Below are 13,629 nucleotides of genomic sequence, written 5' to 3'. Positions count from 1 at the left end.
TTCCATCCCAACCAGACTATCTTTAGATCTTTGGTGAGCCAAATCTGAACATCTATTTTCTATTTTTGTTACCTTGTCATGTTGCAAGCCATGTCGTTTACTTATCTACTTATTTGGCATTTACTTGTTTGGCTGTCTCCACTGTAAACAGACTATAAAAAGGTACGAATTAGGACCATTGTAATGCTAACAGGATTAAAAGAGACACTGGTTGCATTGGTGGTGTGTTAGATATCCCCCACAAGTACTGGGATAGTCTCTGTTTACCTAGTGGAGACTCAAAATCAGTCAGTGGTTCATAGACAGAACAGTATGCATCATGCGACTGGCAGAACATGAATGATGAAGCGAGGCTGATTGAGGTAGCAGCAGTAGAAAGGAGGCAGACTTCGCTCATTATCCCTTTATAAATAGAGCCTCTTCCTGAAATAAGGCAATGAAGTGGTTTAATGAGACAAGCAGATGACATAATGCATTCTTCACATCTGAGACCATGTTGAAAAAAAAGTGCTGACAAGTGTTGCTTCGATATGTGTGTGAGGGATGGTGTGTGTGTGTGTGTGTGTGTGTGTGTGTGTGTGTGTTTGTGTGTGTGTGTATCTGTATGTTTGAGTGAGAGGGATGAGAGTATGTGTGAATGTGTGATGTGAGTGAGAGGGTCAGAGAGAAAGAAAGAAAGGCAGAGAAAAAATGTAAGAGACAAACAAAGAAATGGGGAAAGAGAGAGAGATGAATGAGAGAGAGAGAGAGAGAGAGAGAGAGAGAGAGAGAGAGAGAGAGAGAGAGAGAGAGAGAGAGAGAGAGAGAGAGAGAGAGAGTTTTATTACTCCTGCGCGTGTGTGTGTGTGTGTGTGTCAGGTTGCCAACAATTGCAGCTGGCATTCTTCACCCCCCCCCCCCCCCACACACACACACACACACACACACACACACTCCTCCAATATACCTTACTGCAGAACGACTAGGAAAACAGTCCAGACAACTCTACTTTTATATTTCATCAATCAATACTCTATTACTTTCTGAAAGTATGAACAAAAGTGAGCAGTCAAACCTAATAACATGAGAATTTGCGGCGGTATAACTCAGAGGCAGACAGGTTAAGATACCCCAGAGTTTAGGAACACATCAAGTCTGTTATAAATTCTTTGCCTCAGAAAAAGTTCAGAAGTGAAACAGAGCTACAGATAAGTTAGTTCCAGTAAAGTCACACAAAGAGGAACAAACGTACAAACAGATATATTCAAACCATATATAAATATGTTTGATAATGATAACGAATAAAGACAATGATGTACAGGCAGCCTTACAAATTGTCACTTTTTCTGTACCTTCATTTAGAGAGTGTTTTTTTTTTAAATAACTGAACAACTAGCATGCACATATATCAATATCTGCTTGTTCTGTAAATTTAATTTGATAAGCCACCATGGCTAAACAGACAAAGAAAAGAGCCCCACCTACAGAAACTCAAACTTCATCAACAGAAAATCCAAGGAAAGAGATGCCACAGTCCCGCCCACACTGTTTGATTGACAGCTGATCTCTGGGAAGTGCAGTGTAGAAACACCACAGCAATGAGTGCTTAGCACCAAGATGTCGCCAAAAACAACAACAACAACATAAAAAAAACAAGTAACTTGAGGATTACCAGTTTAAATACTTATCTTTTATCTTATATTATCTTATCTGTAAGCCAGCCTGTCAGTCAGTCAGTCAGTCTGTCAGTCAGTCAGTCAGTCAGTCAGTCAGTCAGTCATTCTGTCAGTCTGTCAGTAAATCAATAAAGCTGATCAGTCCTTACCTTGAAGAAGCTGCCGCTCCTGTCCATCGGCTTGTTGGGCAGCGTGCTGGAGGCCATGTTGTCTTCCTATCCACAGAAGCGGGTCCCTCTGCGTCTGGGTGTGTGTTTACGTCTGGGACAGTGTCTGCAGAGGCTGGAGTCCTGTGGGTCAAACACACACTTCAGACCAGACTCTTCTGCTGTGGTGCAACCAGAGGAAATTCCTTTTTTGGCCGCAGCCAGCATTATGGAGGTGCTGGTCAGCTGGAATGCTTTCATTGTGAATCTCTCTCTCTCTCTCTGTCTCTCTCTTTCCCCCTCTCTCCCTCCCCTCTCCTGCTCTCTTTCTTCTCTCCCCCCCTCACTCTCTCTTTCCTCTGCCTCTCTGTCTCTATTCCTTCCCCTCTCCTTCTCTTTTTACTTTCTTGCCCCCATTCTCTCTCTTCTTTCCCCGCTCCCTTTCAGATAATCATCTCCATCCTTATTTATCTCATTCCAATCCCTCGCCTTTTTGGCCAGAACCGTTGTCCTCTCATTACCTGTCTCTCTTTTCTTTTCCTCTCTCTCTCTCAGTTTCGCTCTCTTTCTTTCCTGTATTTTCCTCCTCATGTCCTCATACATATATAATTAATTTTCCAGCTTGGACAGTCACAGTTCCAGCACAGCTGCCCTTCGTTCCCACCCAGAGTAACCAAAGAAGTTTAAACCTTAGTGCCTCAAAAAGAGAAAGGCTTCCATATCAACACAGCTCTTTCAGAAGAGTCGATCCTTCCTCACACATCTGCACTCCTAACCAACGAAACAATAAAAGCGTAATGGTATGGTATTTCACTTTCAGGTGAACCGCTAACTAGAATAGTACAGTTGTTTTCCCCAAATGACTGTAACTGTCACAAAGTTAAGCCCATAATGTGTTCTCTACAATTCCCCTCCCTCTCCCTGTCTCTGTTTTGCTCTCTCTCTCTCCCTCTAACTCCCACTCTCATTTTTTCTCTCGCTTCCCCCCTCATTCTCTCTCTCTTTCTCTCTCTCTCTCTGTCCCCCCTTCACTCTTTCTCTCTCACCAGGCTGAAACTATTAGGCCAGCTCTTCCCTTTCTGGCAGAGGTTCACAGTTCTAGTGAACCGGGTAGATGCTCCGTCCGTCCACACACGCACTTTCATCTCACACAGGAAGGAAGCCACCACCCCCGCCATCGCAGGGAGAGAGGGATAAAAGAAAAGAAAAAAACAAAACGATCACAGGCAAAAGGGGCAGGGAGTCTGGAGGTTCGGATGGCATCCATTCAGGTGGTGCAAATACAATGCTGAACAAGTCACTACAAGGAATGTGAAACTGACCCTGCCTCCAAAACACTGGGAATATTATTATCAGCCAGCATCTAACCGCATGGAAACATCCGTAAAACTCCAAACTGCCCATGATGGTCAGAGTTTTAAATAAGACATAGTAAAGAACATAATTGGGTCATGTCTGCAATATAGTTTTTACCACGGTGCGGTCGCCATGGCGCCATGGTCGTTGTATAAAAGTTGTACTATTGTGATTTCAACTATAAATCTTGACACCTGAGCTGCGATTTTAGTCTCCCAGAATCCTCCCAGAATCCTCTTCGTATGCAAATGAGTTAAAATGAAGAACTTAATTCTGACTTCTTCGTATATATTAGTTTGCATGGACTGCTGCCCGTAAACATCACATATTCACATACAATTTCTAATAAATCACATTATTGTGTAAGTAGTGTGTCTATGTATGCTGTAAGCTATGTTTGCTAACTGTTCAGTTGCTAAAGTTAACTAGCAAGACAGGGAACCTAACTTTACATTTTGACGTTACTTACTGTTTGTTTATTGTTATGCACAAATTGCAAAAAACGAGTAAATCATCTGAAATACTTGCATGGATGAATGGATTGAATAAGAATAAGTTATTGTATTCTCCATAGAAGAGATGAAGGCATCTGATCAACTAGGGAGCTAGAAAGCTAAAATCACATTCAAATAAATTCATAATTAGGTAGGTCTATGTCATTCTGTCACTGTACAGAATCTATACTGTTGTTCTGTACTGTTCTCTAGATTGTTCTGATATGTCTATCTGAAATGATACACATTTTGTTCATGCATTCACCATGCCCCTGCAGGCATGACTTAATAAACTCCAGTGAAGTAAATGATGACTGAGTTATGTTTCTGGTGACTTGTAATGAGGATACAGCCGTTTCCTGACTGTCTCAAAGCAATACTGATAGTCTAGCAGGACGGTTTCATTTCCATATAACAGAGAAGTTAGGCTTATTTGTGAGCTGGAACAATCTGGTGTTCCAATGTGGGAAACAGAGACACAGAGAGAGGAGTATGAAGGGAAAATGAAATGATAAAATGTACTAAGTATCTCCTGCTGAGGAAGTTTCCTGGAAAGTGATCGGTTTTGATTCTTTGTTCTCTTCTGTTGGTTCTGTAAATGATCTTAAACTAGCGACAGTGCCAAAGAAAACTTGGACATTCAGGTAAATAATCAGCGTGCATGGACCTTATTGCGGCGACTACAGTTTCAGCCCTGAACCTCGGATGAAACAGAGAGCATGCTGGGTATTGTAAGGGACGAGAGGACTTCCCACCGGGGCAGCTCCCAATTGCGGCTCTACTTGGCTCAATGAACTGTGGGAATTTTATGAAGCCTGGCCAGAGACTCTGTTCAAAAGAGGAACAGTGAAATCACATCAAATAAACAAGCAAACACTGAACCGACTTCAGCAGAATTTTCCTCAGTGCACACTGACCACTCTGTGTGTGTGTGTGTGTGTGTGTGTATATATGTGTGTGTTTATGTGTAGATGTGAGAGCCTCAGCTGCAAGCAAACAAAGACACATCTGAGCAAGATCCCATACACACACACACATACACACACAGGAACACACAGGAACACAGACAGGCCCCTGGCACTGTTACACAGAGACACACTGTTCCTAAGGTAAACATGCACGCGCACGCACACGCACACACACACACACACACACACACACACACACACACACACACACACACACACACAAATAAATACTCTATAATACAAAGGATGATATACTGTATACAGAGACACAGACACAGATAAAGATCACGACTTTCACACACTCATTAATAAACATTCTCCAATTCACACAGAGAAACAGACACAGTGAGAGATGGAGACCCCCCCCCCCCCCCCCTCCCCAACCAACACACACACACACACACACACACACACCTACACACACACAGAGTTCATTGTGCTTTGCATAATAAAAAAGAGTGACAGGCCATAGGAGGGCTTAATTAAGCGGTTATGTGGTGTTTTTGTTTTAAAGCCCGCTGTGATGGTGGGACCCTAATTTTCTCCCAGTAGGCATTGCTGCCTGTGAGGCTGAGCTGTTCTGCATTAGCGCTAATGAATAGCTGCAGTGTTTGATGGACCTGGGGGTCGTAGAGGTGTGTGGTTTTCCTCAGCATCGTCCTCGTGTTTGATGATACTGACTGTAGAAATCCCATTTCACATGGAAATCATATGATGTTTGTTCTCCTATTACAGTAATATGATTTTTTTAATTCTGATTTATTATATTTTCTGCCTGTCTTGGTATTTAACTGTATCTGTGTCCCTGTATATATGAGAGCGTGTATTGGAGTGTATTACTAATATGCAAACCGCACATTCCCAACAGCATTTTATTAGCTCCCAGCACTACACATCAGTATCGAGAAGTGCAAAAATAGGAAGCGACCCCTGCGACAGACACCCTCCTCTTCATTATCAATGTGATTTCCACATAATTTCACTGCAGATTACGAGGAGACTTCAACAGAATAACAAGCAATCAGTCATCAGTTGACAAGCATGTCATCGTTTACACTGCTGTCATCACAAGAGGATTTGCGTGAGAACAGTGTTTGTCAGTCTGCGCTGGCAGCTGCTCTCCACCCATGCCTGTGTTTTTTATAACAGGATGGAAAAAGCATTCGTCCAAATGGCGATGACATATGCTACACAGACATATAGTCATCCTAGTCTGTTTTCATAGGGAACCAGGGCACTAATGTCTAAATGATACCCTAATTGTCAAAATTAGACCCGCAGCAAACAGCGTGAAACCAGGATTGTGTGTTTTTCTCAGAACCACAACAACGTCATGAAACTGCACTTCTTTTTTAACTGATAATGAGTAGGTGAAAGACAAAAGAATGTTTCAAGGTAAAAGTGAATTACACCAAATTTCAGCCCGCTTTATGTCATAACTACGCCCTGGATTCATTTGTTAAAGTGAACATTCAGTATTGTCTCCCATAGTCAGAAACACAATTGTGCTACATAGAAAGCTACATAGAAAGCATAGAAAATATGATCCAAGACCCATCCATCCAAGATCATTGTCTCAGAATATGAATGCTATTGGTCTAAAAGCCAGAGACAAACTAAAAACCCAAATGTCTCTGCTGTACAGTATGTCTTCATCACTGATTTGAGTCTTGACTTTCTTGGTTTTTGACTTTAAGAAAGAATTGGTCATGTTCACAATTGACTGAACATACTTTTCTTCGCATAACATGAGCGTATCTTAAAGCATTAAGGATTTTTAGTAGTTTCAAGAAAATTGTTTTCCCTCATTAATATGCAAATTTATGCAGGTGCTCCAAAATCTAACTAGCTCATCTACTCTATAGGGGGAAGCTGTGGTGTAAATGTGAAGTTTCTACCATGTATTGTTCTTGAGTTATTGTGTTTACAAGAATGTGTCTGCACTCAGACAGACAGACACACACACACACACACACACACACACAGATGCCACCATCATGACGTAATATCCTGCATACCATGTATCAAGGTGGTGAAACATAAAAAGTGGGAAAAAGTTAAATTGAGCAACATTCTCCGTTAAACAACACCCTTTAACACAGGTATAGACGCTCTTCCAAAAAAGTCTATTTCTGTCGCCTTGTGAAAATATAATCCAATTTTGATTGGTATTTGTTTAAACTGTCAAAACAAAACCCAAGCGCTGCTCGGGCCATAACTTCATCGTCAGTTGTGAAATCCAATGACCGGTGTAAAGCTAACACAGCTCCATGCTGCGGCCCTGCTGTAGTAACAGCAGCAGAGCATGGTGGGGCCGCAGGCAGCTGCATCAACGCACTGCAGATAAGAACTCCCATCCAGGGGTCCTGTTATTGCTCTGAGGCAATCCAGATGATGGAGTGTGTGTGTGTGTGTGTGTGTGTGCACAGGAAAGAGATGGAGACATTGTGTTACTGGCTTGAAAGCTACTTTGAGTTTAACTGTTTACTTGAATATAAATGGCAGAAGGATGTTTCAAAAGAGACAACTGGCATTGCAGATCAGAGTGGGGAAAGAGTGTGTAAACAGGTCTCCAGATCATTGTGTCTCTGTACGCCCCGCCACATAGCAGAATTTGGGTCAGTGGTTCTTGGGGAGTTCAGATGAACCTATCGGCCCGTAGTTCTGTTGGTTAGGGGAAAAAGACTTTGGCATATTTGGACACGCAGGAATCTGAGAACTGTCAAAGTTTTTGTCCAGGGATAGAAAGTTAAGATCACCTCCCCTCTTTCCATGAAATCCGTATATTCCCTCTGCCACTCAAACACAGGCTTGACCACGAGCCTAACCTCAAATCACAGCTTTCGCATTCTCGCAATAGCAACATTCAAAGGCTGAAATCACCCTCCCTGTCTGCCCAGATGATAAAATGAAGAGCGGATTTTTCTTTCATGTTCACAAGAGGGAAACAAATCAAGCAGTGGGTATAATAACAGCGCCTCTCGACTGAATCTGCGGTTACAGCCAGTGTCAGGCACCAGCACCACCCAGCCATAACTTTCCACACTAAAGGTCAACGGAGAAAAGGGCTGGGCTGGGGGTTTTTCTGCTTTGCTATGCGAGTTCAATTTACAGTCCAGACACTGCGATGGGCTACTCCCCATTAAATTAGTACCAGGAATAAGGGATCAAGCCAAGGATCAAGCTCCCCAGTGAAAGGGAGAGGGCGATGTCTCTACTTCTTCAGAGGTTTTAACCACTGGGAATGAGGGATTTAAAGGAAGTGAAGGAGGTACAAGATTGAGCAGATAGGGTGGCGATATCAGAATCAACAGCACATATTGTAAATACCATGATAACCCTTGTTATCGCTGACTGAGTGAGGAGATACACGGACTAAGCAAAGGATAAACATAAAACTGAAAGTGGATTTGAATGACTCCAGCCAAACCCTGCCTGCAACTTAGCCTCTCACTGAAGCCAGGAACTGTGGTGCGGATAACAGAAAACATATTGGTTATGTTAAGTATGGTTACACTATAATAAGGCAATTTGCATTCTCTGATAGTTTGAGGCTATTTGAGCCGCTATCTCCTTCTTTTGATTCATATATTCTGAATTCTAGACGCTGGTCGCTGGAGGGGGAAATGTTTCTGTTGACATCTGGGTAAGTCAGGTTCAACAAGTAAACTTAGACATATCATATGGTTCAAGCTTAAATAGGAAAACCAGAGGTCCAGTCTGAGACTTCTGAAACTTTACAAAGTGTTTGATTTCATGCCCAGCAGCAGGATTACTGCAGGATTGCTGCAGGCATTAGCGTGCTCCTGTGAAAGCGTTCAGTGTTACGTCCCCAAAGGGAACGGTTTATTCTGACAACAGTAACTTGAGTGGCTGCTTCCTCATCCAGCACAGATGACATCACTTTTTACTAAATTGTGAAGATGCCCATTCTGCCTCTAAAGGCAGAGAGAAGCAGCTTAACTGGACTTGTTACATTAGTGCAGGCTGTAGTTGTTAGGTCTGTTATGATGGATTTGATTTTCTGTTATTCCCCTATGTTTCATTACTAAAACTGTACCTTATGCTTCTTTATATGTGCCATATGTAACTCTAAGATCCTTAACACTAGTAAACCATGGGCCAGAAAGGCATGGAAACCTGTTATTGGTAAGAGGCATACTCTGAGCCAGTCTCAATGCACACAGTGGGAAGTAAACACAGGAATCACAGACATATGGGAGGCAGAGAGATCAGAAACAAAAGAGAAGCACCTGAAAGAAAACAGCTGTCAACTGCCCTTTTTCAGGTCACTATGGATGAAAAATATCAACTTTATAACCTCAATCAAACACTGACAAGCTCCAAGTCACTTCATTAAAATGCCTTTCTGCTGATTCATATCCCCATAGCAGTATAACTAGGCGCTTAGTGCCAGAAATCTTTCATTTGCAGTGAAGCTAATCTCTTTAACAGATTCCAAAGAGGCTTTACTGGGGAAATAGGCCCCCTTATTATATTGACAAACATCTGCTAACTCCTCAAAACACAAAACAAAGAGGGCTATACTGCAGTTGAGCTGCAAGGAATTATGGGTGTTGTACATTCAGTCAGGTTCAGACAGGTCTTACATGTTTATGATATCTTGAGGTGAAAAAAAAAACTGCTCACCTCTCACAGCAGTGGAAAGAAAGGAAGGGAGAAGCAGGAGCAAGTCTCCACTACATGTTTGGCCGTAATCACTGTATGCCTTGAGAAGGTAGTGGAACAACACCTTTAAAATAAAAGGCTAAAAGGATATAAAACTATATACCCTGGGGGCTAAAATACCAACATAAACTCACCAAGCAAATGGAGATCAAATTGTGCAACATTTCCAGGGAAAATGCATGCTTTCAGGTGACTGTAAAGATTCTGACGATATGTGTTTTATTGGGGGATTCATTTTATTTAGTAGATGCATGAGGCATTTGGGCCAAAATAAGTAACACAGTCTTTAACTACTTGACTAAAGTTTAAAAAAGTGTGCCTGTGGAGATAAGATCAAGCCAAGTTCAAGTTGAGGAATGCTCCAGAGCACCAGAGCAATGAAGCAGCCTAGTGTTATGATTAAAGAACAGAATAGGCTTGTTACATCCATAAACTGTTCAGCAAACCATAGATACATATATAAACACACTTAAAACAGATGGAAGCTGCTGTTTTAAAGGGAATACCACTCAATCTAAGTCTTCCAACAGGTCATTCTTATGGACGGCTCAATTAGTATCAGTCAACATGAAGAAATCTCCCAAACAAAGCTAGAAACTAGAGAACCAAAACTCCCCACAGACAATGAAAGCAAGACTGACTTTGTGGTCTCATACGCTGTCAGAGCGTATTAGAAAAGAGTTGTCAGTCCAAAACCAGAGAATACATCACGATTCCCAGAAAATCAACCTGGGTGTCATATGGCCACCTTTTCCATCCACTCTCTATGGAGCTGCACGCACATCTGCATGGCACCAACTCTGGCTGTGAGAAGCGATAGTAAATAGAGACCACGATGTTCTTAGGGGCTGTAATATATTTACAAGCTTGAATCAAATTGGTAAGCATCAATAAAAAAGCTGATTTCCCCAACATTTCCCTTCATTATAAAACCACATTGCAATAATGACTGTGGCTCACTTCCAACTTTGTGTTGTTTAATGCAGAGTTTTCACGAGATCCAAGCAAAATAAGGGATTGTGAAATCTCGCTATTTAATTCACTTGAAGTTGGTACAATGACAATGAATATGAATGTCTCTTCTGATCAGTTGTTTCACTATCGAGGTCTGCTGTCTAAACTTGCCATAAAAAAAGTTTTGAAACCCCATTTCAAACGAATGCTAGAGTCAAATCCACAAAACAAGTCTAGTGAAAACTGCTGCAGCAGGACATTCCTGCTCACTTACCTTTAAAGAAGTTTCCTTTAAACGCGAAACTCGATCCTTTTCTCTGGTTATGGTCCATGAGACGAGTTCATAGCTTGGTGCGTTGCTTTGTTTGTGTTTTGTTCAGTTTTTCGGGTGACACTGAGAAGTCTCAATGTCCCCAGCTTCCCTCGGTTACATGGCTGTCCGGACAGAAGCACCGGGTTTGGTTTGGTTTGGTTTGGTTCGGTTGAGGGGGAGCGAGGTGGGACAGAGACAGAGGAGGAGGAGGAGGAGGAGGAGGAGGAGAGGTTTGGTTTGGTAACACGATCGCCTCGCCTTGTTGGGAAGGTGATGGAGGAGTTTCACCTTGAATTTTAACATTGTGATTAAATGCTGCCATCCCAAGTCTATATATAGCAGCATCAAAAGTTTTCTCCTGAGTTATTTACTTCGTTTATGTTTTGTATAGCCTTTTCTCTTACGGAGAAAAGTGGAGAACTATAATCCCATAAGAACTGTTAAAAGGACAATATACAAATATGACATTAAAGCTACAAAGTCTATAAACTATAAAGTTCATATTTTAGATATATTATAGGAATATTACAGAGATATCATAGGAGATGAAAAAATGACAGGAAGGACGGTAATGTCACTATGTAAACTCATTGAGTACCACAGACAAATTACAAATTACAAATTACCTAATATTATAGGAATGTTATAGTAAAACTATAGGAGATCTATCATGAAGTGCGATAAGCTCAATATAAATTCACTGTTTAGTACCACAGACGGACATTACGTCAGTCCTTATAGGAATATTTTAGGAATATTATAGTAAAACCATAGGAGATTAAACATACCATAAATTACAACCAAGTCACTATGGCTCACTATTGATCACCATAGACAAGCGTGCTTAAGGAATATTAAATAGAGAGGAGGAAATAAAAATACCATAAGATCACTATAAACTCACTATTGAGTAACATAAGCCCCTATAGGCGTAATAGGAAATCTGTTGTAACAAGTGATATTTTGTGTCCCTTGAAGTTAATATAATGCGAGTAAAAAAAAAAAAAAATGAAGAAAAAATAAATTGGCTGAATATGAGTGTTGCTCACTTTCATGATGGCCTGCTGTCAAAATAAACAGAGTGAAATTTCCTTAATGATTCAGCGGACAGATGGGAAACAGAGACATGGGAAACAATACTGTATGTAAATCAGTTTATTGCAAGAAGACCCCTGGGAACAATGCCAAATCTCTCTGCCTGTGAGCTCTGCCCAGAGGCCCTCACGAAAAAAATGAGGATTTACAAACAATTCAAAAGACATGAGCATAAAACGACACTGATTCGTTGAAAACTAACTGCTGTAGGCCTACATTCTAAATACTGTATATATCTCATCAGAAGTTATTCCAACATCTGCGTTTATAATAGCATATTTCCCTCTGATATGTACAGCATAATCAAAACAGTGCCTTTTGATCTTGGAAATGCATTAAAATTACACACAAAATAATTTGAATTATGAAAGAGGCATGCAAACCAACCAGTACTTTTTTTTCTCTATGTACCTGAAAATACCCAATCTACTTCCTACTGTATGTGTAAAATAACAGCCTTACCCCCCCCTCAATGAGGAAATGTACAAACACAGCTCTACAGCGCCCTCTTGTGGCTACATCAGGAATAGCATCAACATCTACTGAGGATGCTTTTAACTGGCAAGCCTTCATAAAACTATAACATGGGAATTCTCAGTGAAGAATCTCCTTAGGCTTAAAAAAACAACAAAAAAAAAACAACAAAACAAAACAAAAAACTACATTTTCCACGTTTGGTTTGAACACATGCTGAAACAGAGTGGCAATACTGTTGACAAAAGGTGTGTTTTGGCTCAAATACAAGCAGGAAAATGGCCACAAGCGTTGGTTTCGAAGCCTCAAATACAAGGGATGGCACAAGAGTTCAAGCACTGTGTTTAAGAAAAAGATATGTTGTGCAAGTTGAAAGGGTTGTCTGCCATCAGTCTGGTCTTTTTTTTTAAATTATTATTATTATTTTTCTGAAAGTGAATCTTTTACTTCCTTATAACTCTGTGTGATTCATCGCTAATCTTAACATGCTGGGGATTAGCAGTGGCTTCCACCCATCCCGCCATGTTAAGATCAGTGAGCGGGAAAATGAAGATCGCATTTTTCAGCAGAGTCCCATCTCACCTGATCACCAAACCCGCTAACCCAGCTAAACCGGCTGGGTTAACATGCCGTGCATCATCTGCAAAAACAATTATTATTTTCTTCTTTTTTTTTTCTTTTTTTTTTTTACAATATACAAATGCCGCAATATCTTTCTGAACTATACAAAACTTATAAATTATAAAGTTCTATTCTTAAATATAAACAACATCAAGTCAGTTTCCAGTACTTAGATTATATATTAGGTACAGTACAATGTACAGCTCCATAATGAAAGAACAGAAAGCATTCCATTTAATACACTGTACATGATCCAAAGGGCTGAAACTGGTGGTTAGACATTATCCTTGAATAAATTAATTCATAAATAAATCATGATTATGTCTTCCCAGTAACAGTGGTAACCTTGGTTCCCCTCGAGATTGTGACAAACGACAAAGACGCACACGCACACGCACACGCACGCACACACACACACACACACACACACACACACACACACGCACACACGCACACACAGTGCAGGTGCATACACTCGCACTGACACTTTAGTCCAAATCTCTCTTGACAGTGTACAACTCTCATACCTATTCTAAAAATACTTTTGTCTTTAAGAAGTAGCAATGTTGTACTCAACTCAGAGACTAAAAACTATTTTTTTTTAATAGTACAAGAGGTCTAAAGTCTAGAGGGAACTTTAAAGTCAGTAGTTACATGTTCAGACTACCTGTAGACGCTTTACAATGATAATATAATATCTCTAATCAATAAAGTGACAGTGCTGGATTTCAATTCCAGGGAGCTCCCTTTCCTATTTGGGTTATATTAAAGAAAAAATATACCCAACATATACTTGGATATGTCTGCAGAAAGAAAGAAAAACAACCAAAGAACAGATTCTACATCAATAGTGTTAAATATCTA

At 40.8% G+C, this 13,629-nt stretch overlaps 1 protein-coding gene across 2 annotated transcripts in view; it reads right to left on the bottom strand.

Annotated features, from left to right (window-relative positions):
* Positions 1 to 10,695, bottom strand: part of LOC139656520 (ras and Rab interactor 2-like) — a 36,108-nt gene extending 25,413 nt beyond the window's left edge. For both annotated transcript variants that reach the window (XM_071534126.1, XM_071534127.1), the window contains exons 1-2: positions 10,537 to 10,695; positions 1,805 to 1,945 (exon numbers count right to left, since the gene is read on the bottom strand). In XM_071534126.1, the coding sequence (XP_071390227.1) occupies positions 1,805 to 1,861 (57 nt within the window). In that variant the 5' untranslated portion in view covers positions 1,862 to 1,945; positions 10,537 to 10,695. The remainder of the gene's footprint in view (positions 1 to 1,804; positions 1,946 to 10,536) is intronic.
* Positions 10,696 to 13,629: the final 2,934 nt, after the last annotated feature.

The sequence above is a fragment of the Centroberyx affinis genome, unplaced genomic scaffold (assembly GCF_046629955.1).
Source record: "Centroberyx affinis isolate AG114_WGS23_722 - 3 ecotype Tasmania unplaced genomic scaffold, CSIRO-AGI_Caff_v1 ptg002491l_1, whole genome shotgun sequence".
Lineage (NCBI taxonomy): Eukaryota > Metazoa > Chordata > Actinopteri > Beryciformes > Berycidae > Centroberyx > Centroberyx affinis.
This window is presented reverse-complemented; position numbering and strand designations above follow the sequence as displayed.